General features: G+C 37.0%; 1 protein-coding gene across 1 annotated transcript in view; it reads right to left on the bottom strand.

The window, feature by feature from the left end:
- COL15A1 (collagen type XV alpha 1 chain) overlaps positions 1-24,168 on the bottom strand; it is a 115,199-nt gene that overhangs the window by 35,827 nt on the left and 55,204 nt on the right. The window contains exons 9-13 of the mRNA XM_026046158.1: positions 15,146-15,163; positions 10,184-10,236; positions 8,164-8,199; positions 7,795-7,938; positions 4,248-4,316 (exon numbers count right to left, since the gene is read on the bottom strand). Coding sequence (XP_025901943.1) covers positions 4,248-4,316; positions 7,795-7,938; positions 8,164-8,199; positions 10,184-10,236; positions 15,146-15,163 — 320 coding nt within the window. The remainder of the gene's footprint in view (positions 1-4,247; positions 4,317-7,794; positions 7,939-8,163; positions 8,200-10,183; positions 10,237-15,145; positions 15,164-24,168) is intronic.

The following is a 24,168-nucleotide window of genomic DNA, read 5'->3' as shown; positions in this document are numbered from 1 at the left end:
TTACAGACAACAAATACGTAATTTACCCCATTTCAGCGGAGATAAAGAATATAAACAGTAATAAGGAGTTAGGATCATTGCATAAAATGTTACAATTTTACTTGTTGAAAAGCCTTTCTTGGTTTTGTCTTTCAGGAATGTTTATATTCATGAATGCAGGAAGACTGTCTATTATGTATTTTCTAAGAAAAAAAGCTTTCCATAATAACGAATGTGAAAGCAGATTTTGGATCTGTATTTATTGGTTAGGAAATAGGTTGAACTTTGGTTGCAACAAGCTTGCTCTGACAACTCTACTAGTCTGGGATGTTTGAAGGATGAAGGTTATATGAAACATAATTTAATTGTACCTTAAACTATAAACATGTGATGCATGAGCTCTTGCTTTTTGAAAGTGGGTGGCTGTTGTATTTTGCCACTGTTGCCTAGCGAAGTCAATTATAACCAGGAAAAGTGGGTGTAAAATTCGCCCCCATGACAATGATAATGTATTACAGCCACTTTATAATAATTTTGCTGTAGAGTACCTAGCTGTGTAAGATGTCAGGCAACAGACAATCATTTCATTTCTGTGTCTCCATGATTTGAGAGATGGATGACTCAAGATTTGTCAACCAAAAACTAAGCTGTTGTGAAGTCTCTTGGTCAAAGGTTGATGATAGCTTTTTTTTCAGGCCCATTCCAATCGCTAAATCCCAAATACTGACTCCTTTCTAAAGTCTTTGTGGAAAAAAAAACCCACATTTAAAAAACAGTCTTTCTACTTAGGGGAAGATAGTAAGTTTTTTACAAGAAATGTATTTTTAGTGCAAAGACCGCCCTTGCTCATCTTCTCCAGCATTAAAAGAAGGAGCTACCTAGCACCAGATCTTTTTGTGAAAGACCCTAGAAATCAAGTGTTTTCCAGATATCTAATTGCTACTCTTGAAAGGAGAAGAGTTGGAGCTTTCTCTTTCAATTGCACACATTGGAAGACACAACGATGTTGTATAAATGACAGAGAAACTGCCAAATTCCCCCCAAAATGAAATGAATGTACCATGAGTGAGGCAGATCCCTTGGAACAGCTCCCTGGTGTTCAGGTGGAAGTGTGAAATAATTCTGTTCATACCCTATCCAGTAATGTATGGCAATAATCAATTGCATTACAGCAATCTAAAATACCATTTCATACTTCATGTGAAAGAGAACAAAATTTGCCCTATACTTGGTTAATATATATATGTTAACCAAAAAGGCAAATGTTGGGAATAAGGAAATCAAAAATTTATGCTAAGGGATGATATGAGAGCTTTCAAGTGCTCTTTGTTACATAGGGCACCTTTGGTACAAATGGTCCATGCTGTCCATGTATCTGCAGAACCCTGTAAAATCACAGTGAATCTACTGGTTACAGAATTTCATATGTTTTTGTTTTATAAAAGAAAAACAAAATGAAACCCACAACAGTTACAAACATAAGGTTCGCAACCTGTAGTATGCAGTAAAAATTGTTGTTCTAATAGTGACTTGCTCTTTATTATCATGCAAAGATCTGAAGATTTTGCTCTTAGAAAAATAGCTTTAATTCCAATATATTATTAAAATAGCTAATGTCATGACAAGATTAAAGCAAAACATGTAAGTGCTTTTGTTGCAAGGGGTTACTTTCAAGGGTTTGCTGTTTTTTTTATTTTTTTTTTGTCATCTTGGTGAGAATGAAGATAAGCTATTGGTTTGGAGGCAACACTGCATTTTCTTTCCAGGTTTAAAACTATCTTGAACCAAAGATTGAGGATTGCAAACTATTCTCTTATCTCCATGGGGTGATGCCAAAGATGCAGGCCAATTACTACTCTCATGTCAAGATGAACTGTACCATTTTAGATCATTTTAGAAAGCAGAATGGAAAAGAAAATTCAACAAAGTCATCAAGTCATCTTCATCTTGAATATGAAGATGAAACACTGATAAACCAATACCAACAAAATATATGCAAAACACCTGTTTCATCACTGATCTTTGGGAGAAATATCATAGAAATCATGGAAATTATGATTATATATATATATACACACACATATGATTTTTATGTAGGAAGCTGAGCCAACAGAAAAATACATGATGAGCACTTTTTCATCAAAGATTGAAATAAAGTTTTATCCATCAAATCCTAATGCTTTATTTATATCACTATTAATTACAAAAAACAGTAATCAAAGCTGTTATTATGCATTTTTTGAGGAAACTGCAATCTCATTATAAAAATTAAACAGATGCAAATATAGCACAAATAACTGTAGTTGATTTCCTAGCAGCTGCCTTTAATTACAACCCTCTTAGAAGTAGATTCTTAGTTTTCACTATAGCACAATCAGGAGCTTTTAGAGTTTTCACAGTGTCTACGTGGTACCCTTTTCACGTAGTACCAATAAGTATCTAAAATCATTTTTGTGATTAGAGGCAAGTTCTTCTGCATCTTTAGTAACCCAAACATTGGGGAGTAACAGTGATAACAGGAAAACAAACTTTGCTCAGCTGCTGGATGGAATTTTTTGGTATTTATAGCAGAGTAACTTGGAAACAATGCCTCCCATAAAAGCAAACCTGAGTTAAGGCTATCACGTAGACAGGTTAGAAAGGTCAACTTTCGACTTGTTTTTAGACCTCTTGTTATATTTTTTATTGTGAATATTTCTCCCAGTGAGTATATTTCTCGTGACATCTACCTGGAACCTGTCATGCTGCAGTTTGTGACAATTGCCCCTTGCTGTAACTTCTGGTGCTACTAGGAACAGTTTCTCTTCATCATCTTTGGAGAACAGAATGCGCATGTGGCCTTTGGTTTGGTTTTAAAGTTGTCCACAGTACAAAAATCTCCTGAGAGAAGGTGATGGAAGAAAAAATATCCATTCTCCCAGGAAATTGTTTCCATATAAGTGTGAAAAACTTGAAGTCTAAATGATGTTTCAGAATATGAACATTTAATGGTCAAACTCTAACTACTCACTTCAGTTACCACAGAATCACAGAATGTTCAAGGTTGGAAGGGACCTCGAGAAATCATCTAGTCCAACCTTCCTGCTCCAGCAGGGACACCCAGAGCACAGGGCACAGTCTTTAAATCAATAGTACCACACTAATTCCTGGGTTACTTTCATGTCATGCAAATTCATTACTTCTAAGTGGGAAAAAGCTGGAAAGATTTGATTTTATATTTGAGGGAAATGCTTGTTATTTTTACTGGTGAAATGTTTATGAAACAGTACAACCTACTGAGCTGTCAAAGCCACCGAGAAAGAAAATATCAATCAGATTTGGTTTTCCCCATCTGCTAGGTTTCATTTTCCTTTTTATTTTCAATAGTGAGGGCTAGAGTTTTCAATATAAGTAAAAAGGCACTGCACAGTGTCCACCCATGGCGAATCAGTCACAGCTTGCCCTGTATTAGGAAGCATAAACATAAAATATTAACTGACATAGTGTAGCCTTTGTAATACAAAAGATGATGTTATATTGTTATTATAGATGTCCAGTTTCTCTTAGAGTCTTCCTGAAATCTTGACATGGTTCATACTCTAAGGCAGCGATCTCCCCAGTTTAATTAATCTTGATACAGCTTATTTTTTTCCTTTCTCTGTATGTGTAGACTCTCTAAATTCTATCAGCTTTGATGTTCAATTATGAAAACAATACAAAATATCCCAAATCTTATGGTTTCTTTTTTATTATTCTCTATATAAGAATTCCAATCTGTTCAATAACTAGACAGAATTCACACTACAACTCCAGTCCTTTATGTGTACTTACTAAAATGACTCCTATTTCACCTGTGGTATTCTGAAAAGTGAACAGATTCATTTGTGTGTGGGTTTACTTACATTTAATTATCAGTATTACAATGTTTTAGATCTTAGTTTCTATTTTTTTTCTATAAATTGAAAAACAATTGAAAGAAGAAATAAGGAATTCTGTAGGGGATAAAAACAACTGAGAACAAGACCATACAAGGAAACTTAATTTCATCCTATAATCTTTGAAAAACATACCAGAGCAGAAAGGTCCAAAAGATATCAGAAAAATGACATTTAGCTTCTTTGGAGGACATGCTTACTGCAAAGTGATTCTATAGCAACTGACTCCCATGCAGTGAAGCCACTCCAGATCTACTGCTGACTGGGAATATAGGTTTCCAAAACGCAGAGGAAGACTTTTTGTTTTTGAAAACAGAACTAAAAAGATTCTTCTCTCCCCCAACACCCTCTTACCTTTGGCCCTCTTGTTCCAGGAGTTTTGGATTCACTTAACACAGCAATACTCCCTGATCCTTCCATGTCCTATTGAAAGGAAAAATAGTTAGTTACACCAAATACGTTGATCCTTTATAAAGTGTAAGAACTTTCGGTCTTTAGAGACTTTTCACTTTGACAGCATTTTTCTGGTACTTCAGGTTGGAGGGCATCAGATTACAAGTGACAGCATGTCACATTTTTAAAAGAGCACCATATTTAAGTATACTGTAGTAGTATTTTTCTGTTAATCCGTCTTTAACAACTTGTTACTGAATTACTGTGATGACTATTAATGCTTACCTAACTGTTTTAAGTCAGGGTAGGCATATAGAAAATTTAAGACCAGCAATCATCATTCAAAGATAAAGGTCCTTCCTAATCCTCATGGCTGAATGCTGAACTCTTGCCTAGAGTGCAGCAGGCTGAAACAACTATGAGCTGAAAGAACTGCTCTATCACAAAATCATGGAATTAGTTAGGCTGGAAGGGAAACTCAGCAGGCCATCTAGTCCCACCTCCTGCCCATAGCAGGGTCAACACTGACTTAAAATCTGGTTTCTCATGGCATTGTCCAGTTGAGTCTTGGAAAGCACCAAGAAAGGAGTTCTGCATATTTGCAAGGCATCTGCTCTTGAGCTTGACCTGCTTTCATCACTCTGTGCACCACTGTAAAGATCTTGGCTGTGTCTTCATGTTTACCTGCTTTTAGGTATTAGAAGGTTGCTTCAGAATAAGGGAACCATAGGTTTTGTATTTCTGCTCCCTGACCATCATGGCGACCATCTGCTCACCTAAAAAAGATCTCTCTGACATAGACCTCTCTTTCCTTTTGATGGAAATATTCATATATTCTATGGAGATTTTCTAGGAGTTTTGGAGGAGACAAAATAGAAAGTGTCATCCTGCATCTAGCTCTACTTGTTCTGACTTATTCTGACGTTAGTGCAGCCATGAGATGGAAGTTCCAAAAGAGCCAAAATAATAAAGCTTCAGACTGTCATAACTCACTCTTTTATCCTCATCCCCCTCTCCAGTCACACGTGGTTGTGCTATGCCTATTCCAGGGCTTGACAGACTGTGCTGTAAGCCATTTTGATGAACTATGCCAGCAGGAAATGATTTACTTGTTTTCAGCTGCAGTTTTAAATGACTTAATGGCTTGCTTCTGCAGAAAAGGGAAAATCTTCTATCTTTACTCCTCTCTCCTGCTCACAGCATAGAGTCTCCATTTTCATGATCTCTGCCACAGGTTGAATCCCCTAATTTTCCTGTGAACGACTTTAATCCACTAAAATGGCAGAAAATTAGCATTTTTTTCAGACTGGGGAAAGTTTTCCATCATTTTAATATGTTAAATTGCCTCCTGGAAGGGTCGATGGGACACTGGCCACTAGCATGTGGGAATGACCAACAAACACCATGAATGGCTGCAGATGGAAGGAGGAACAGGGGGAGGAAAGTCAAATCTTCACCTCCAAGTGAAGAGAGTTGTTGTTTCATCTCACCACTATTAGAAGACTCTTTGCATATTGAGTTTTCTGCTTCATTATCTTGAAATGGTTCATATCACCAAGGCTGATATACGCCACGAAAAGTGTACGGAAAAGGTTTGGAAGAGCAATTAGATCAAGTTACTCTGCTGTGGAATGACAGTCTAATGCTGAAGGTATGGAAGAGATCAAATGATCCCGTGAAAACTGGATCCCAGTCTCATTCTTCCTCCCCCACCAACCCCATAACAACAAGTGAAAGGGAAGCAGCAATGCAGAGTTGGGATCAGGATCTCACTTTTGGAGTCTAGGGTGGGGGCAACTAAATTTCATGGGAGAATGATTGTTGCTCAGTCTTTTGTTTAATTCCTCTATGGATTTTTAGCAGGTCAAATACCAACAGAAGATCTATTGAGATTGTATGCTTCGTCTGTTCCATTATACACTGATTTAGGGTAAAATGCGAGATGCATTTCTAGGTCCTTCATTCTCATTGTGCTTTAATTGGTCTGTCCCTGCCAACAGTTTTCCTTAAAGAGAGTGTTTGGTGCCTGCTTTGCACAACATACCGTCGTTTTTGACATCTGCATGTTTTTAATAGGTTTACCAGGTACCTTCTGCAACTCAAACTGTTCTTTTGGCAAGCACAAGTGCCAGGATATGCAGTCTCTTTCTTTTCCCAAAGCCACTTAGTTTTTGCACATAGCTGATCGCAGATGCTAGCAAGTGCTAACAGGATTTTTTTTTTTTTTTTCAGAGACAGCTTTGCAGCAATAAACAGACTGCCAACCAAAAGGTAGTGTAGCCCTAACGAACTGGCAGACCACAGAGCTGCCTTAACAGATGGCAAGGGTTTGCATCCAAAAGTTCAGTGAAAACTAGCAAGTCTTTTAACAGGATGATTTCTCTCAAGGAAATGACAACCATGCCCCTGCTGCTTGGACAGGATGAAGATCAGATGAACCTTGTTGGTGGTGAAATTAGAGCTGTATTCTTGTCCATTGAAGAGGGAACTCACATTTTTTTCATCTCCTTCTCTCCTGATAACTTTATTTTCTGAGTCTTAGGCATCAGAAATGGCAGAGTTTTGACCTAAATACCTAATTTCAGGGATTTTCTTTGTAAATGTAATAAGGCAAATGTGCCTTCTCTTCAAATAGTGTGAATGGGGTGGGATGGAGCAAGACTTGGGTCTGCAAGGATCACAGCAGATGAATATGGAGCAGAAAAACAATCACGGCTTTAACTCATACCAGGCCTAGGATAAAGATGAGCCCTTGCAGCGATTCTGCCCCCATTTTGAGCCAAGTAGGTTCTGATGCAGGGGAGGCTGTGTACCTTACAACTTCTACAGCAGGTGTAAGTTATTGCAATGGACTTGTACACTTAAAAATGTTTGCATACTTAAATTTGATGCCATTCCTTCCTAACAATTGTAGTGGTGGAAACTAAGAGCGTGTGAGGTTCGTTTTTTTTTTTTTATTCTGCTGATAAGCCTGACTATACTGACTATGTAGTTCTATGTAATGCCAAATTTCATAAGTGAAATAAGCTAAACTTATGGCTTCACAAATGCCAGGAAAGTAGGCATTTAATTAGTACCTGCAATTCAAATGTAATTAATACTGGCAGGTGTCAGCATATATTTAGATTTTTGGTCTTAATTATTTACATGAAAAAAAGAAATTATTTAAAAGGAGCTTTTCCTTGTAGTGTAGTAGTTGCTTTGAACTTTTCATTTTAGCAAATGATATGAGTATCAATAATGGCACCTGAAACCTGGTATTGCTGAAGAGTTTTATGAAAATTGCTTGAGGAATTCCATCACTTGCATGGTCTAAACATGGCCAAATATATGGCCACTTGCCCCTGGGCATCGTAATGGTAGGTTATTCACAGAAAAATTTTAGTCTGGAACAAATTAATCTGTGATCAGTATCTGTGGTTGTTATGAGATACATGTATGATTGTACTGCCCATTCTCTGAAGGAAATAGATCCATAGTCACAACAGATCCTATAACAGAAAAATACCTCAAATCCCAAACCGTAGCTTGGACCTGGGGGTCCAGGAGGTCCAGGAGGTCCAGGAGGTCCAGGTGGTCCAGGTTTCCCTGGAGGCCCATCAGCTCCTGCTTGTCCTTTGGGACCTATTGATCCAGTTATTCCAGTTTCACCCTAAAGCAAAACATCAGTCTGTCATTAAACTGGACATGCAAAAGCAGATGTAAATCTGTGTTTGATGAACTGAGAAGTCAGGTTTGCTACTTCATTACTTTGCACAGTGATAATCTTCTAGACTTTTCAGCCCTCTCCAGTGTTAAATTCTGTGACATGCTATATCTGAGTGATACTGCTATCCCACTATCCTGAATATCGTTGTTTTTTTTTTTTTTTCTTTACCTTTGGACCAACAGAACCAAGAAGACCTCGATCGCCCTGTAAAAGAAAATCAAACCTAATTACTTACACTAAGAACATTAGGCAACAAAGTCATAATATTTTTTTCTAAATTAAAATATCTATAGAATACTAGATCTCTTCATTAAAAAGAAACTTTTTTTTATTATTCAGGAATTATATAATAAGAAATACCTCTGGTCTGGTATGCAGACAGAAAGCAATCTCGTATTTCAATTATTGCTGCAAATTTGAACTATCTATAGCACATAGAACTAAGTATTGTGTGTCACATCTTCACGCTTCTGAACTTATATGAAAAAGTCCCCATGGGCTATGAGCAAAATAAATAATCTCTAAATAGTAGTAATACTATAATAACAATTTCTTTCCAAAGCAATGGCAAAAAAAGCACAAAAAGTTGCACTCCAAGGCACAAACAGATTTTACATCCCACTCTTCCATGCATTCTGGAGGTTCTTCTTGTAGTCCTCTGTGTGGTAACTGGGGGCTTGTCTACATAAAATTTAAACCACTGATAATGACAGGCACAGGTTTCAATTGCCTGCTTTTTAAGAGTGTTCAACTCTACATACTGTCATTTTATGGATAGTTACTAATTCCTGTGTATTCTGTAGCTGTGCCAACCTTGGCCTTTCAAAATCACGACTCAGATCTTTCATTATGCAAAGGCGTTGTTAAAAAATCTTGATATTTAAATATAAATAAATACATCAATATTCCTGTTATTTCTATTTTTGGAGTTGTTTCTTTATTTGCCAAATAGAATGAGAGTGTTCAATGTGCACTTGGGATTGTGCTTCCAAGTTCTTACACGTTTAAGTCTAGAAGCTTCCTAGAGAAAGAAATTCTCCTGCAGTCACTTAACTTTGGGAGGCATAAAAATAGAAATGGAGTTGGTAAGGACTTTTGAAAGCCATCTCATCCAACCTACCCTTTAAATTGGAACAATCACCAGTAATAGATCAGGTCAATCACGGCATGTCTGACCAAGTCTTGAAAGCCTCTGAGGATGAAGAGTCCAGAAGCTCTCTGGGACCTCTCAGTCCCAGTAATGCACTAACTTCCTAGTGAAGTCTGTCATCATGTCTAGCCAGAACCTGTGAAGCTACAGTTTGTGACAACTGACCCTTGCCGTAACTTCCGGTGCTACCAGGAACAGTTTATCTTCATCCTTGCAATTCCTCTTCAAAGAGTGGTAGGCAGCTAATAAGAATACCATTTGTCTCCTTTCTGCCAGACTGAACAGGTTGAGCTCTTTCAGCTTCTCCTTACAGGTCATACACTCTAGGCCCTCGACTACCTCAGTAGCTCTCTGCTGGCCTGTGTCGTCTTCTCCACATTTTTGTTGGAGTGTCAGAAAATGGTACAATAATTTTTGGAGTGTCAGAAAATGGTACAATAATTTAGGAGTATTCAAAAAGAATGTAAATATTCCAAGGCTGGATCTGCCACAAGTGCTGGAGGAGAGAGAACTTGTCCAGGGGCAGCAGCACTGCAGCAGTCAGCAGTTAGCAGGTAAGTGCATAAAATATGCTGTGTCAGCAGACCTACTCCTATATAAGCCAGGATGAAGCACAGAGAAGAGGCCACAGCATCAAGCTTGAAGTATTCCTGTAACTCTTATATACATGCACCACAGAGAGTTTTCAGTAGTGAATAATTCATAAATTTGTGCTATTCTGGACAAAGAGTGAAGGTCTCTTGTCACAGACTCACCTGTTTAAATCCAGTCATGACCAACTTTTTATTAGCAAATCATACCGAAATACCTTATACTACATTTTGAACATTGCATGCTGCAGAAAACAAGATTATACCCATCAATAGCCTAAATTGCTCAATATGCCTTTTGAGTTATGTTCTAATAAGCCATTAGAAAGTTTCTGGATTCAATTAAAAAAATACTAAGCCAACCAACACTATTTTGCAAGGACAACTATTTAGGTCTTTCAAGCCTAGAATTGTTGCTGGATTGGAGCAACATTAGTATTAAACTTACTTTTTCTCCCTTTGGTCCTGGTGGGCCAACCATTCCGTCAAGACCAGGAGGACCTTGAGGACCCTGTGAAAGATACCAAGTCTAAGTCAGGTGTCTTTCAATACCCTTTCTTCCAGAACATGCAGCTAAGTATTTTGGATCATCTAATGACATAACAATATGAAAGACTGTATTCTAACAGACAGTGACAAATTAAATTTTAATACTAGTATTTCAAGTTTTCTCAGAATTTGGCTTAGTATTTGGCTTGAAATGTATTTAAATATAAAAGAATAGCTTTTTCCATATAAAAATAAAGTAAAAAGATTATAAATCAATATCAGCAGATTTTGACAAGACTGTACTACACATGTAGCTGGACTCACAAGCAGCTCAGCCATCCGTGGCTTTGCCACTCCAATGCCAGGTGAGAGAGAGCTGAGAGCCAGTTGGCAATGTCAAAGTCAGAAAGTGGCCCCTGTTTCCATTTGATGCTTCTCTCTATTTTTCCTTTAATAATGTATATTTAGCGCTGCATTTATTTTCATTTGCTGTTTCCATGACTGAGCATATGATTGAAGTATTCTAGACACACAGGGGAAAAAAATGGATTTGTAGGGTCAACCAGTCAATGAATGCAGTTACTGGAGTCCAATCTACAGTAACTAGATATGAGAGAAAGGGAATAGTTGTATACATATTTGCATGCTTTATATTTAAAATATTTGGCTTTGTAAGCCTTTAAGTATATTTACAGATGTGCACTCTGAGAATTATTTATCTATTGACTTATTGATCTATTTTGGAGAAGTAAATAAATGGGTTTCAAAAGGACAAAGGAAAACAATCTTTTTCTCTGTTATTTTCAGAATCACCACAAAGGCATGTTTCATTGTTCAAAATTGTTCTCACTATTTTATTTTACTATTTTTGTTCTTTAGATGTGCTACACATGACAGAAAAGCTTATAGATTATTTTTATTATTAAAATAAAAGAAATATATTTTGCAGGTCTGAAACACATTTTCATACTGCATATTGTCATGATTACATAGATAGAGAACAGAGAGAAGATAGGTTGGAGAAACATCAAAAATTGTTCTATTTTTTTGTGACTCTTTCACCTAAACTGCTAAGCAATTTCATATCTCACTGCTATACAATTGCTTATTTCCTTTACATCTCTTAAACAGTCTCTCTTATGTAGATACCAAGCAACACTTGGAGAGATTTATGATTCCTTTCAGGGTGCATCCATGTGTTCGTGCATTACTTGAGGTAATTTAACATTATGTTACATTTCAAAAATATGAAAGTAATCAGATGAATATCAGATTCAACGTGGAGCAGTTAGTGAAAGTAGTATTTCACATTGCAAGAAGCAGTTTAGCAGCTTTTATTCAAGCACTTTCAGGACATGATTCTCATAAAAAGAACTGTTACATGATGAAGTCACTAATTTAGCAGGGTCTTTAAGCCCAGGCACAACTGCAGGTAAACATCTAGTCTTCTGAAATCAGGATTCACAACTGAAAAGCGTTAATTGTGCAGCTATTGTCTTATTGAATCAAAATTCTTAGCCTCAAATTGCTTCTGTGAATAAATCCCAGTGTGTGCACGGCTAAGCGTTTGTACAAATCTTTAGAGAGCAGGCTTACAGTCTCTTAGGTCATCCAACTCATGCATGGATCTGTACTGTTAATAACTGGACTTCAGCAATCTACAAATTGATCTGATTTGATCTTAATCACCATCTGCCATGATCAGATTCTTCTAAAACTTATTTTAGTAGCATAATTTACTCTTGAATTATTAGTCTCTCAGGAATTGGAATTACTCAGTGAAAGTAAGCAATGATTCCTGGTGCATCAGAAACACAAAGACTACCTATAGGTAGTCATTTTCTTTAAATACTTTTCATACCAATTAACTGCTGAAAACTCTTTTTAACAAATGTCCCAGATGATTCTCGCTACTTTACCTTCCACAGATACAGAACCTGGCAGAGTCATGATGTTAAATGTGCATTTTCAGCATAGACTGCAGTTTGACAAATATAGCAAATGAGGTATCAGGACAACAGTCAGTTTTGCTATATATGTCAAAAGACTTCCATTAAACTGCAGTCATAATAATTAGTAAAATCTGATCCATCTTAGATGCAGGTTAATAATTAAAAAAAAAAAAAGGCACATAACAACAGCTTATAACAACCTATTCCAATACAACCCACTCTTTGTTTTATGACTGACACGGGGAAATTTTCCACCTTCCAAACTTCACGAATCATTTCTGCTTAGGTCAAAAGTCTATATATATCTTAAGTTGTTGTCTCTTAATTTCTCTTCTTTCAGATATAGTCCCGGTTTATACAAGCTCTTGTTTGTGTTGCAGGCATGGAAAGCAGCTGATATAAAATTTTATCACTGTATCTAATGTACAAGATCTGAGCTGACTGACTAAATGGGCTTATTGCTTTTTTTATTTGCTTTGCACCTCTCTACTGTTCTTCTTTTCTGCTATTGATTCTAGGCATGTCTTTGTAAATTTTCAGAATCTTTATCTTAATAACAAATAATATTTCCTTGTATGGGAAATACAGGCATATTTCCCCATATGTCTTATAGTCATATGTAGACTGTTTCAGATAGTAAGAATTAAGAGACTAATTTTTATTGAAACATGATCCTCAATTTAAAAGATGTAAGAACACAGGGAAATAGCACTAGGCTGTACTGAACAAAGATCTCTACTTGTTTTCTGAGCATACTGTGGTTCTGAGATATGTGTCCAAAATAGGCACTGCCAGAAAAGGTCACTCCAGATTTTTTGACAATGTTTGATACTCTTCCAGTCGTATAAAAGACTTTGACGGGTTTAAAGTTTAAGCTGATCATTCAGCAGCAGACAAATGCAACTAGAAATGGCTTACCTTTAAATTGATTCAAATTAAATTGATTCAATGTAATCTTAATTATTTTTTTGGAAGCTCAAATGACTGCAAATGCAGGCCAGGCACTGCATTCATGTATAAAAATGCCTTTATATTCTAAAAGGTCTTTTGTTCATGCTTGAAATGAGACAATTGGCACGATTATGTGCCAATTATCTATCTAAATAACTGCAGTACTGTGGTACTTGCTCTTCTAGTGTGAAGTATTCACCGCAGTTAGTGGGAAATATTTATGACAATTAGTAACACATCTTAAGAAAGCATTTAAACAAGTCCTTTACTACTCCCCAAGAATGCTGTAATCTTGAAACATTCTTGGAGATGTACTGACATCTGGCGATGTCTCACCCAGCATCAGATGAAAGTCTCATCTTTCAACCAGCATAACAAAATGTTAATTCTTTTGGTTGGCCTGGCATATAGTAAAGGAGCTCCAAAAACTTCACCATCTTTTCAATCACTGCAGAAGACATTTGGGATAGATTGATAGACCATGTGTCCTGCAGCATGATCAAGGACACACTTGGGAGTGTGGCAACCACAAGCAGCATTGGAAAGCTGTTGTCATTTAGTCAGTCCTCCAGAGCTCTTTTCAATACCAGAGGAATTTTTAGGCCTTCATTCTATAATTAGAGAAATTAAGAACAAGAATGAATGGAAAAAGAAATGGCTTCCTGCTGCCGTAGTCTTCAGGGTGTTAATGGTTTTCTTACTAGTAGGGCAAGTGTGATTTCAGTACTCCTTGTCAACTCCTTGTCCTGTGCCCCATGTGCTCTAGCTCAGAGGTCTCCTCCCTTCTCTTCCATCATAACTGTTAAGTCTACTGGCAAAGTTCCTTTACATATGCAAAGAAGGCCTTCTTTCCTGAAATGGGTCCATAAACGGCTTGGAGGCAAAACACTGCTTTTGGGTTCTACTTTTATAGGACCAATGTATTTAACCTTAGTGACACAGGTCATTGCAATGAGAGAACCACAAATGACCCCCTCAGTCACCTGTAAAATTGTAAACCATAAGGGCATTTCTGTGAATAGCTGAAAAAAATGCTCAAAAAACATCCAAGGCATTTGAGCATACATTTTAGCAATCACTAAAACTATGGATAGTTCAGCATTATAGTAATCTATGTATTGCTACATCCTCTATACTTCATTATCACAGACTTAATTTAGACAGATCAGTAGGGATACAGTTTATTCTCAGAACAAATTTCTTGAGACACTGAAGTTCAAAACTGCTTTTCCAGCATCTCTTCAGTGGACACTTTCTTCTGGGAAAGTCCTAAAGCCCGGGTCAACAACAATTAGTGATGTTCATACCACCTTGTAGCCTGAGACTATGAGATCCAACTTCTTACAGAAAAAGACTACCTGTTGGAAAAGGGCTTGGAGGTCCTGGATGAAGGGACCTCCCTAGAGCTCCAGAGTAAAATTTCATGTACACAACACAAACTACTCTCAGTGCTTCCTTACTGGCTAATTCAGGGGTAATTATATCCTCAGCTTTTTTTTTTTTTTTTTTTCCCCCTGACTACTCATATAACTGATATTTGGATTTAATTTTTTTTCAGATATCTAATGCCTCTCTGTCAAGGCTGTTGGGGTTCAACTTGAAGACCAGACACTTAGAAGCTTGAAGTTACAGTTAGTGACCTTTTTTTTTTTCATATGTGTTTAGTATTATCCTCCCTCTTTGTTATCTGTTATAATTTGGCACAACTGAAATGAAGTAAGATGTCCTCTTTAATAGATTCACCAATTTTTGTCTGTGTTATTCTCCAGAAATATTTAAAAAAAAAATCCAAGCTCTACAATTAACAATATTCTACAATATTGTTAAGAATTTTATGAATTATTATCTTATGAATTATGAATTATTTATTAAAATCTTAATCTTTATTGATGGAACAATATTCACGTTTGTGCGCAGGCGGATACTCACTTCAGGACCTGGTTCTCCAGAAGGTCCATCTTCCCCTGGTGACCCAGGAAGTCCTACATCTGAATCCGGTGCTGGTATTCCTGGAAGGCCAGGCAATCCCGGAGGCCCTGGTGGCCCAGGAAGACCCTAGATAAATCAGTAATATTGTTAGAAAGCGGTCACTGTTAGAAAGCCCTTCAGTTGTCTTCAGCCCTTCAGCGCTTTCCTGGTCAAGTTCATTTCCTTAGCATAGATGGAACATTTGAAGCTAACAGATGCATATAACTCAGTTTGGGTCACTATATCCCTTTCATTTCATTAAGAAACAGTTCTGGTTTCACAGATACATTCTTTATGTAGGAGTCATGCCGACCTCCTCTATCCTTGCTCTCTGAATTGCATCTTGTTCCTCTTCATTACACAAGCAATGGAAGGAAATTAAAAATTGAACAATTGTCTGCTTTTCGTAAACCCAGTAAAGACCATAGAGGTTTTTCAGTGACCATCTACTGTTATTAAATTTAACCAAAATGACATCACAATATCACAGATTTCTAGATTTCCCCACTGATTTCCAAGGACTTCTCCATGCTATTGCTATAGCTTTGAGAAACTGTATTTAAGATCAGGATCTGACTGTCCTTTATGCTATAAAAATGGCCTCTGTTCCAAAGATATGTCTGCATGGCCATGAGCAGATCTATTTAAATTAATAATGAATGAAATGTATTATTTTGTGAGAAACAGTATGATTGCAAAATTCTTATCTCAAGTGCAATCCATTTTTATCACCTTCGCAGGCAAGTATCATGGATATTTTGAATTTTAGGGGCATGGGTCTGCAAGGCAAGCAACTCTCTAACTCTGTGCTAGGATTCTGCTAGGAAGACAATTATTTTGAATTTTTAATGTCAACAGACCCTTCTCTAAGCTGCTGCTCCCAGCATCTATGCTGGCTATTTCTGTCCTTTAAGTACATAGGGCATCTAAAAAGACTGGTTCTTGATTTTTTGACAAGTTAACTAGCTTTTGACACAAGATGATTCCTTTCTGAAAGGCCTTGGGAATAAGGTAGTCAGCACTTGGGCAGAAAGAAGGGACAGAAAATAAGTCTTGATACAGAATTTGCTTTGGGAGCTAAAGACCTAGTTTAGGAAAGAGGCATTCAGGGATTTCATTTCTCATGAAGTTTCATTAGCGATGAAACAGGCTGTGGTTGAAGCAGGCAAAGGCTGTATCCTGAGGACTCTATGAAACCTGCAGTTTGTCTAGAGGGATCATTAAAAGCCTTCATATTTAAATTTCTTCGTCTTCTGCCACTTGGCTTCTCATTTTCCTAATAGTTCTGCTTAACTGTAATATTTCCCCTCACCCATTATATTTCTGACTGGATCGCTGGATAGAAAACCTTGTTATTTGAAACTCATTCAGAAACTCATAGATATTTCATACTTTTGGATTTTCAATAGGAACTAGGCGAAGGTTTGGTCTGGTTGGTTGTCTACAGATAATAAAAAGCAGAAATGTCTCAAGAGCAAGACAAAACATGCAAACTACTTCCAAAGGGTATCTGGCAGCAAGTTCTAGTTACATGATTTAATTTTGGTCAGGAAAGGCAGCCTACATTGTTCTGTATAGCACAGGTACCTTGCAGTAGGTATCTGCAAGATACATATAAGGAAATATAGCCTCTCCAAAAAACAGTCCACCAAAAGCTAAGTAGAACCTTCCCACCTCCAAATATTTCCTATGCCCCTCAGCTGCTCAAAAGCAGAAACAGAAAAACAAGCCAGATGCTCGTTTTTTTAATCCAGAACCCTACTTTCATCTTCAGTGCCTTGCCAAAATCAGGTTAAAAGCATCTTTTCCTTTAGAAAAGTCCTCTTGGCATTATTTCTTTGTTTTTCTCTCCTTTCTTAAACCCTACATGCATTTAGGCCTTGTCCTAATACACAGCAATTGTGAGAAAAGGAGGGAAAAATAAACTTCTATAGGGGCTTCCTCTTTGGCTTTCTTTGCTTTCCTTCATATCATAGCTCAAATCATTTTTTCAAGTCTTGGAATGAAACCTCAACGTTTTGCGGCAAATAATTAATGAATGCTGTGAATTAAGCATATTCTTCAAAATGACATGCATTCTGAAATTATGTCAGTGTCAGTGAAAGTGGACCTTTTACAACCTGGACTAGTAAAATAAAACTCTTTACTATGGTTATTTACATGAATGAAAAATAACTATCAATATATACTTACACTTAAAATCTCCATCTCTCCATCAAGGTCTCCAGAACCTGATCCTTCAGGTTCCAGTATGCTCTGAAATTATGAGAATTAAATTTCAAAATGTTGCTTGCAAAGACAACAAAGGAAAACATCTCTTGTCAGTTAATGCAAATATCATTATGATCAGCATCCTTTCAGCAGAATGATGCCTTTGAATTTCAACTAATATTTTGTGGATCTAAAGGCAGCAAAAGCTTTTCAGTCAGATTTTTGGTGAGTTTATTGTGTAGATACTGAGCTCCATATTTACCTACAGATGCTCTACAGTGACAGAAATTCTGCAGAACCTAGGTGGCATTGTGACTGTGGAAGTGGACTGAAGACTATTTTTTCAGGTAGATTTTAGCTTTAGAAAGATACCTATCACCACTAAGGACGTTCTAAAATGCATGTCTAAAAACTAGTTTCCTTCATCCCATAGGATGTGCCCTCTAGCTCCAAAAACAATGATGACAAATAATGACATTTCTACAGCTAAGATCAGAAGAGATCTTCCGATATTTTAAGAAGGATAAATAGAGATTTTTAAAAAGGATAAATAATAAACTAAGGCATTTTCTGACATACAGTCTGTCTGTACTCATTTATAATGCAAATCCATGGACTCAAATTTCTTAGATTCTTATACTCAAGCTTAGCTTCAAACCATCTTTCTCTATTATGGAACAGATATAGAAAGATACAGAATATATAGTGTAAAGTAGAATCTTTTGAAACACTCTTAAAAAATCATTTTCATGGAAAATTTGCTATGATTGGTCTGAGTAATATAAAGGAAAGTGAAATGAAATCCAACTACCCATTTTTTTTTAAATCATAGAAGTGCTATCAATTTTTATAGAACTCATAATTTAAAAAATTAAAAGGGCTCAACCAAGATGTGCAACAAATAATTCTTGGCAGTTGAAATACTACTTTTCTACATGCATGAGTTCTAGCACATTTAAAATTAAGCAATGTCAATACATCCAAAAGGAAATTAATTACAGATGTGTCCCATTGCAAATCCCTGATGAGTCTCATAGCTGCATGTGCTTTATAAACTAGCTCAAAATGTACAGAGAGCTAGTGTCTGAATCATCTGTTATTTCAAATGCTCAAGCGTCATCAGTGCATTTCCTGGTTGCACTAACATTTCTTTCACTTCACCCCAGAGTAAAAAGGCTTTGAAGTTTACAATCACAAACAGCAAAAAAAAAAAAAGAAGAAAAAAAACTCATGCAGGGCCAGGTGCTCAGCACTGCATTTACTCAAGTGACCTTAGAGTGTGAAAAGAGGTATGGCTGGAACACCATGTCCTGGGGATCTGCAGCTGTCCTGTTTGTCTCTTGAAGTCACTGTCAGTGGAGGTCAATTTGAGCAGTTGTTTACAACAAATACAACAATTTTACAACAATTTACAGCAATTTATGAATTCATAATTCATCAGTATAGCATTGCTTTCGCTCCCTGGAACGTGCTACAGATTATGTTGTGAAATACACAGGATACTTAGTGTGACACCTGAAGATTTCCACTGCTGCCAATGGAAACCATATCTATCTGTAACAACAGTTCCAGTCACTTGAAATGTAAATCAAGCAAAGTTTTCTCTCTGGCATCATACATGTGCCTCTTCAAGGAAAAGTGGGAGAAGGAAACAGAGGAGAGATGCATCTGAAACATTTTCTTTTACATTTTCAGAATACTGAGCATGCAAAATATGAACACTGTCATCACACTGAAATGTGTGGCAGTATTTAATGACAGCAGGCATAAATGACTGTCAAACCATTTCCATGTTCAGGGTAGGGAAAGAAATGAATAATTCAGTTTTATAATATCTTTTTGATGTCGCTTGTTCTCTCATGTACTCTTGTTTTTACACAGGATATCAAGCATATTGACTTGCTTTTAAAAATGTGAATACTTGCCCCTATGCAGATCACAGTATGCACACCCTTAAGTTATTTATTTATATGTCTGTCTGAGTGTTTTAGAAAATGCGGTGATCTCCAGAAAAAACCACTACTCACAAATTCACCAGAAGAAGCAAATGGTCCTGGGGGTCCTGGTAGTCCAGGGAGTCCTGGCAATCTCTCACCAGGATCACCCTAAAACAGAATGATTATGAATCAGCAAGAGTTTGAGCATATCAACTTATTGTTCCTCCACAGGAATAAGCAGTTTATTTTATTTTTTTTTCCAGAAATAGCAACAATCTCTGTGGAGCTGTAGACACAAGAAGAAACAAAAGTGTCTGCTTATATGCTACGAATAATTGTTCATTTTTAAGACAAGCTCTTAGGAAAAATGCTATCTGCATTGACAAAAAAAAAAGGGCCCTTTTCACTTCTAACATGTCTAATGATTATATGAGTGTTCAGGCTGCATCAACACCATTAGGCAGTTATATATCTTGCCAGAACTACATTTTACTACATATCACAAGTTTTTAGCTTACATTGCATGACATAAGTAAACAATTAAATAAATAAAAAGTATGCTCACACACTGGTCACACCTTTCTTCGTGTTCTTACTCCTATCATCTGTCATATTTTTTTTCCAAAATCAACATGTAATGATTATTTTTCCATGTGTTGATCTTCATCTACTGCCAAGATAAAAGACTGTCATTTTTTCTCATAATTACTACAGTTTCTTCTTCTCTGGTAATGCTTGGTGGCAGTGCTTGCAATGCTTCTCTGGCCATGCAAGGTGAGACTACCTCTCACCTTGAGGTCTGTTCAAAATATTTCTGCTTAAGTTATTTAAGACTGAAGATGTGAATTAAGATATTTATGCATCAGAATTTCTGCTCAACTCTAACTTTACCTCAATCTACTTGAGCTGAGGTTGTGACTCAACATTTGGAGTCTTAAATTGCAAGTCTTTTATAACATATATTTTCATTCTCAAAGATTGATGTCTCTTTTTTCAGAGAATTCATTAAGGCCAGGTTTAACCGCTGTGTTTAGACCCTTTCGGAAGGAAAAAGTCTCTTTGCATCTCCAACACACAAGGTCAATGCTATCATGAATACCTGGAGGACCAATGTGAACAATGCAAAATACCACACTTGTGTGATTGCTTGATGGGCACATTGTTGTCATCAAATGATTGGCCCTCATTGCATTTTTTTCTTTCCCTTTCCCTTTCCCTTTTCTTTTCCCTTTCCCTTTCCCTTTCCCGTTGAACGATTCCATTTGCTTTGTACCTGGTACATGAAGCAACCGGAATGTCAAGACAGGTGTATACAGCGCCCACTTCTCCCTCCCTGATCGCCTCACATCACTTTGCTTTGGCAGCAAGCCCAGATCATAGTTGTGAGGAGTTTCTCAGTGTGAATTATAAAGAAAGGAGGAGATGATAGCTCTTTGCTCATATACCGGAGCTTCCACAGCCATCGGCGCTGGAAGTTGAGCCTTCATGTCAATATTGCTTGCACGTAGCAGGCATTTCTGCCCATCATTCCTGAGTCTGTAGGGCTGCAAGAGGTGATTTGACTCCCCCATCCTGCAGTAGGAGGAGAGGAACCAGCACCTTAAAATGGGGTGGACACCACAGAGAGGTTACCTACTCTTTTTGTTAGCGTCTAGGGATCTGTGCTTTGCCCTCAATCCTGCTAATCCTTTATCTGGGATTACATCTCCTTCCAGTCCTAAGAGCATTTTAATTACATTCTCTCAATTAATATATTCAGCCACATATCAGCAAACACAGAATTTCACCTGCTTCTTGGTCAGAGAGCTCTTTGTGTTTGAGAATTCATTAGATAAATTTATACATTCATTTCTTTGTTCCCTGTAGCTTTGTCAAATGGTTCCTATAGTGATAGTTCAGTCATATTCACAGGGAATGTGTTTAATTAATCTGTGGCTATTTTCACTGTCTGTCAGCATGTTCTTTTACAGATGCTGTTTATTTGCTTTAATAGATCCTTTGCTTTTTCAGTGATGGTTACATTAGTTCCTGTCAGGGTTTTCTGCTTTTTTTTTTTTTCCTGCAGTTTCTCCTGTTTTGCATGTTTTATAAGGAAGAAAAAAAATCTCGGTTTTCACGTGGGTATCACAGTCAGGCCTATAAATATTCCCAAAGAGCAACCCATGGCTGTATCTTGTACCGAACAAAAATTACAGTGCAAAAAAATGACATTCAAGCAAGGCTATCCAGCTCCCAACTTCCACTGAATGTGGCATGGCATTCTTCCCAGCTTTCCGTCTTCAATGAGAAGAGTCAGAAAAAGGCAGGTGGATCCTGCTACAGTTTCTCAAAATTTAAATACTATTATACTGAAAACATTCTGGCTATCTTCGGAGAATATAGCCAGTGTGAATATTTTTGTGTATTTAAATACAAAATTATTTAAATTTTGCTCACCTTGCCAACCTAACATACCTCAGGAAACCATGCTGCCTGGGGTCATGAAATGATTTACTGGACAACTTAAAGCTAAAAAATTATTCCACATATCTAAAAAAGGACCAAAGCAGTGTTTTTTTTCTCCTTCCCACTTCCTGCTGCAGAAATTAGATTTAACTAATATACCCAAGGAAAAGCTCAGCAAATGAAACTGTCAGTGTTCCTTAGTGTTATTCAACATAATACTACGATTTTTAGCACTTGTAAAACAGTGCTTTGCACATATCCACAAAATTATTTTCATAGTACCACTTCGAAATATCCCTTCAAAATATAGTCCAGTTATAGAATGGAAGATAAAGTTTAAGCTGTCTTGACTAAAGTAGCAATATATACAGTCAGGGACCCAGATCTACGCCAGCTCACTAAGGATCAAGTGTCTCTTCTGGCAAAGCATCATCCTAATTAGGTCTATTCTACTAAACAAGAAGAGGCTAGGGATTATTCTTTGGTCCTGCGGTCAGTTGGAACAGACTAGCTTTGTTCACAGAATGAAACACTTTCAGCCCTATGTTTTCAAAGCTAATATTTTGTGTAAAGTTGTTTGGCTGCAGTGAACGTGAAATAACATGAGAACCACACTGTTGCCAGTCAATATTACCAGTATTGGGTAAAAAACCTGCTGGGACAGCACTGGAGGAGCACATAGTATGGACGGAGTCAAACTAAGCCCAACATCATCTTGTGGCGTGCTGGGAACAGTCACTGAGCTGTGCTATTCCTGCCCCATGCCTAGGCATAGCCTGGGCGAGGTCTAGCTGACACTGGCCAAGATGCTGTGCAGAAGCATCCTAGAAGGAAGCAGGATCAGCAAACCCATCAGTCGCTAGGCTGGTTTTACTTGTCTTTGTAGATGGAGGCAACTTGTTTCTGGAGGCAACTGTCATTGCCTAATAACACTTGCAGTTGAAGCATTTCCGAAATGACACTTCCACTCTTTCTGCCCTTCGCTCATAAGTAGAAGAAATGTAAACATCCCTATTTTGTGACCTTCTCCTGTTTTATTCTAAATAAAAATAGTCTGGCTATATGCTGGGTATACTAACATAAATTATTAATATTGGGATCAAGCATCCTGGAAATGACTGACGTCTAAAGTGTGAACAAACAGATTTCCTATAAATTGGGGAAGCTAACTGTGAAATGCAATCAGGCCATTTTTTCTTCTTTTTCATCATGTCGTTGACAAACACTACAAGGAAAATTAAGCCTTTGTCAGAGAGGCTATAGTAGTTCTTCATGTAGCCTAATGACCTGTCATATACTGCAGATGAATTTTATTTTCTAAATCATTTTGGCCTCTTTTGAATTGAATACATGACTTTTATATGGGTTATGCTTTGCGAAGTTATGAATTGTTTTGGTAAACAGTTGAAACAAGTGATTAATTGGGCCCTTAGACTAACTGGCTGAATGCCAGTTTTGTGTGACCGCATGCTTTGATGATAGTTTAATCTATTATAGCTCACTCCAGCCCAGAAGTTGTTATCTCAGATTTCATTGTTACTTCATATTTCATCTTTCTTCATTTCGTAAGATTAATATGATTATAAAGCTGCTGTTAAACCAGCCAGTTAAACATAACAATTGACTTTATTAAATATTAAAATCATTTTACATGCCTTCTTTGAAAGCCCAGTGTTTTTCTTATGCCTAAGTTTTCAATTATCTTGGAACATCCTTATTCAGTGGCTTTTATGCAGATGGATTATGAAAGATCTTTAAATTCTTCCTGTGATTTTTCTTTTTTATTGATTTATTGATTTGTTGATATTTTTTCTGAGTGTACCAAATTAATGCATTGCCAAACAAAAGGGGTATTTGACTGATCACTGGAGAATAACAAGACAGATACCTTTTGTCCTTTCATGCCTGCTTTTCCTTTCAGCCCTGGCAACCCTTGAAGTCCTTTTTTTCCCTAAAAGAAAATATATTTTAAAATTAGACATGATATTTTTCATAGGTCAGAGACCACACATTTAGGAACAGAAAGAGGATGTAATGGTGCTTAATTTCAAGGACTTGCTTAGAAACAGTGGGAGGATACAAGGAAATCAGAACAGCAACTTAAGTAGCTAATGGTGCCAAAAGGTATCTCTGGCCACATCTACTCTTTCCATATCAAAGTAGCAGTGAAGCCTGCTTGAGGAATGCTGATGGAAATATCTGGCAGGATATATTCAGATTTGATAGGATGCCAACTGGATGGACCACCTAGCACTGATGACAAAAAAGAAAAAAAAAATAGCCCCAAACTATATTCTCTTAGAATAGTGACAGTTCTGTATAAAATTTCTTCTTCCTTCTCCTTTTTGAATTTTCTTTTAAAATTGTCTGTTATTTGTTTTTGTATCTTGGAGGCAAGAAAGTCCTCATTTGTTCCACAGTTGCTAAATTTGCTAACAGCAGGAAGATTTCAAGCTAGAATTTTGCCTCTTCGCTAATAA

The sequence above is a fragment of the Nothoprocta perdicaria genome, unplaced genomic scaffold (genome assembly GCF_003342845.1).
Source record: "Nothoprocta perdicaria isolate Ctin4 unplaced genomic scaffold, notPer1 scaffold_422, whole genome shotgun sequence".
In the NCBI taxonomy this organism is placed as follows: Eukaryota; Metazoa; Chordata; class Aves; order Tinamiformes; family Tinamidae; genus Nothoprocta; species Nothoprocta perdicaria.
This window is presented reverse-complemented; position numbering and strand designations above follow the sequence as displayed.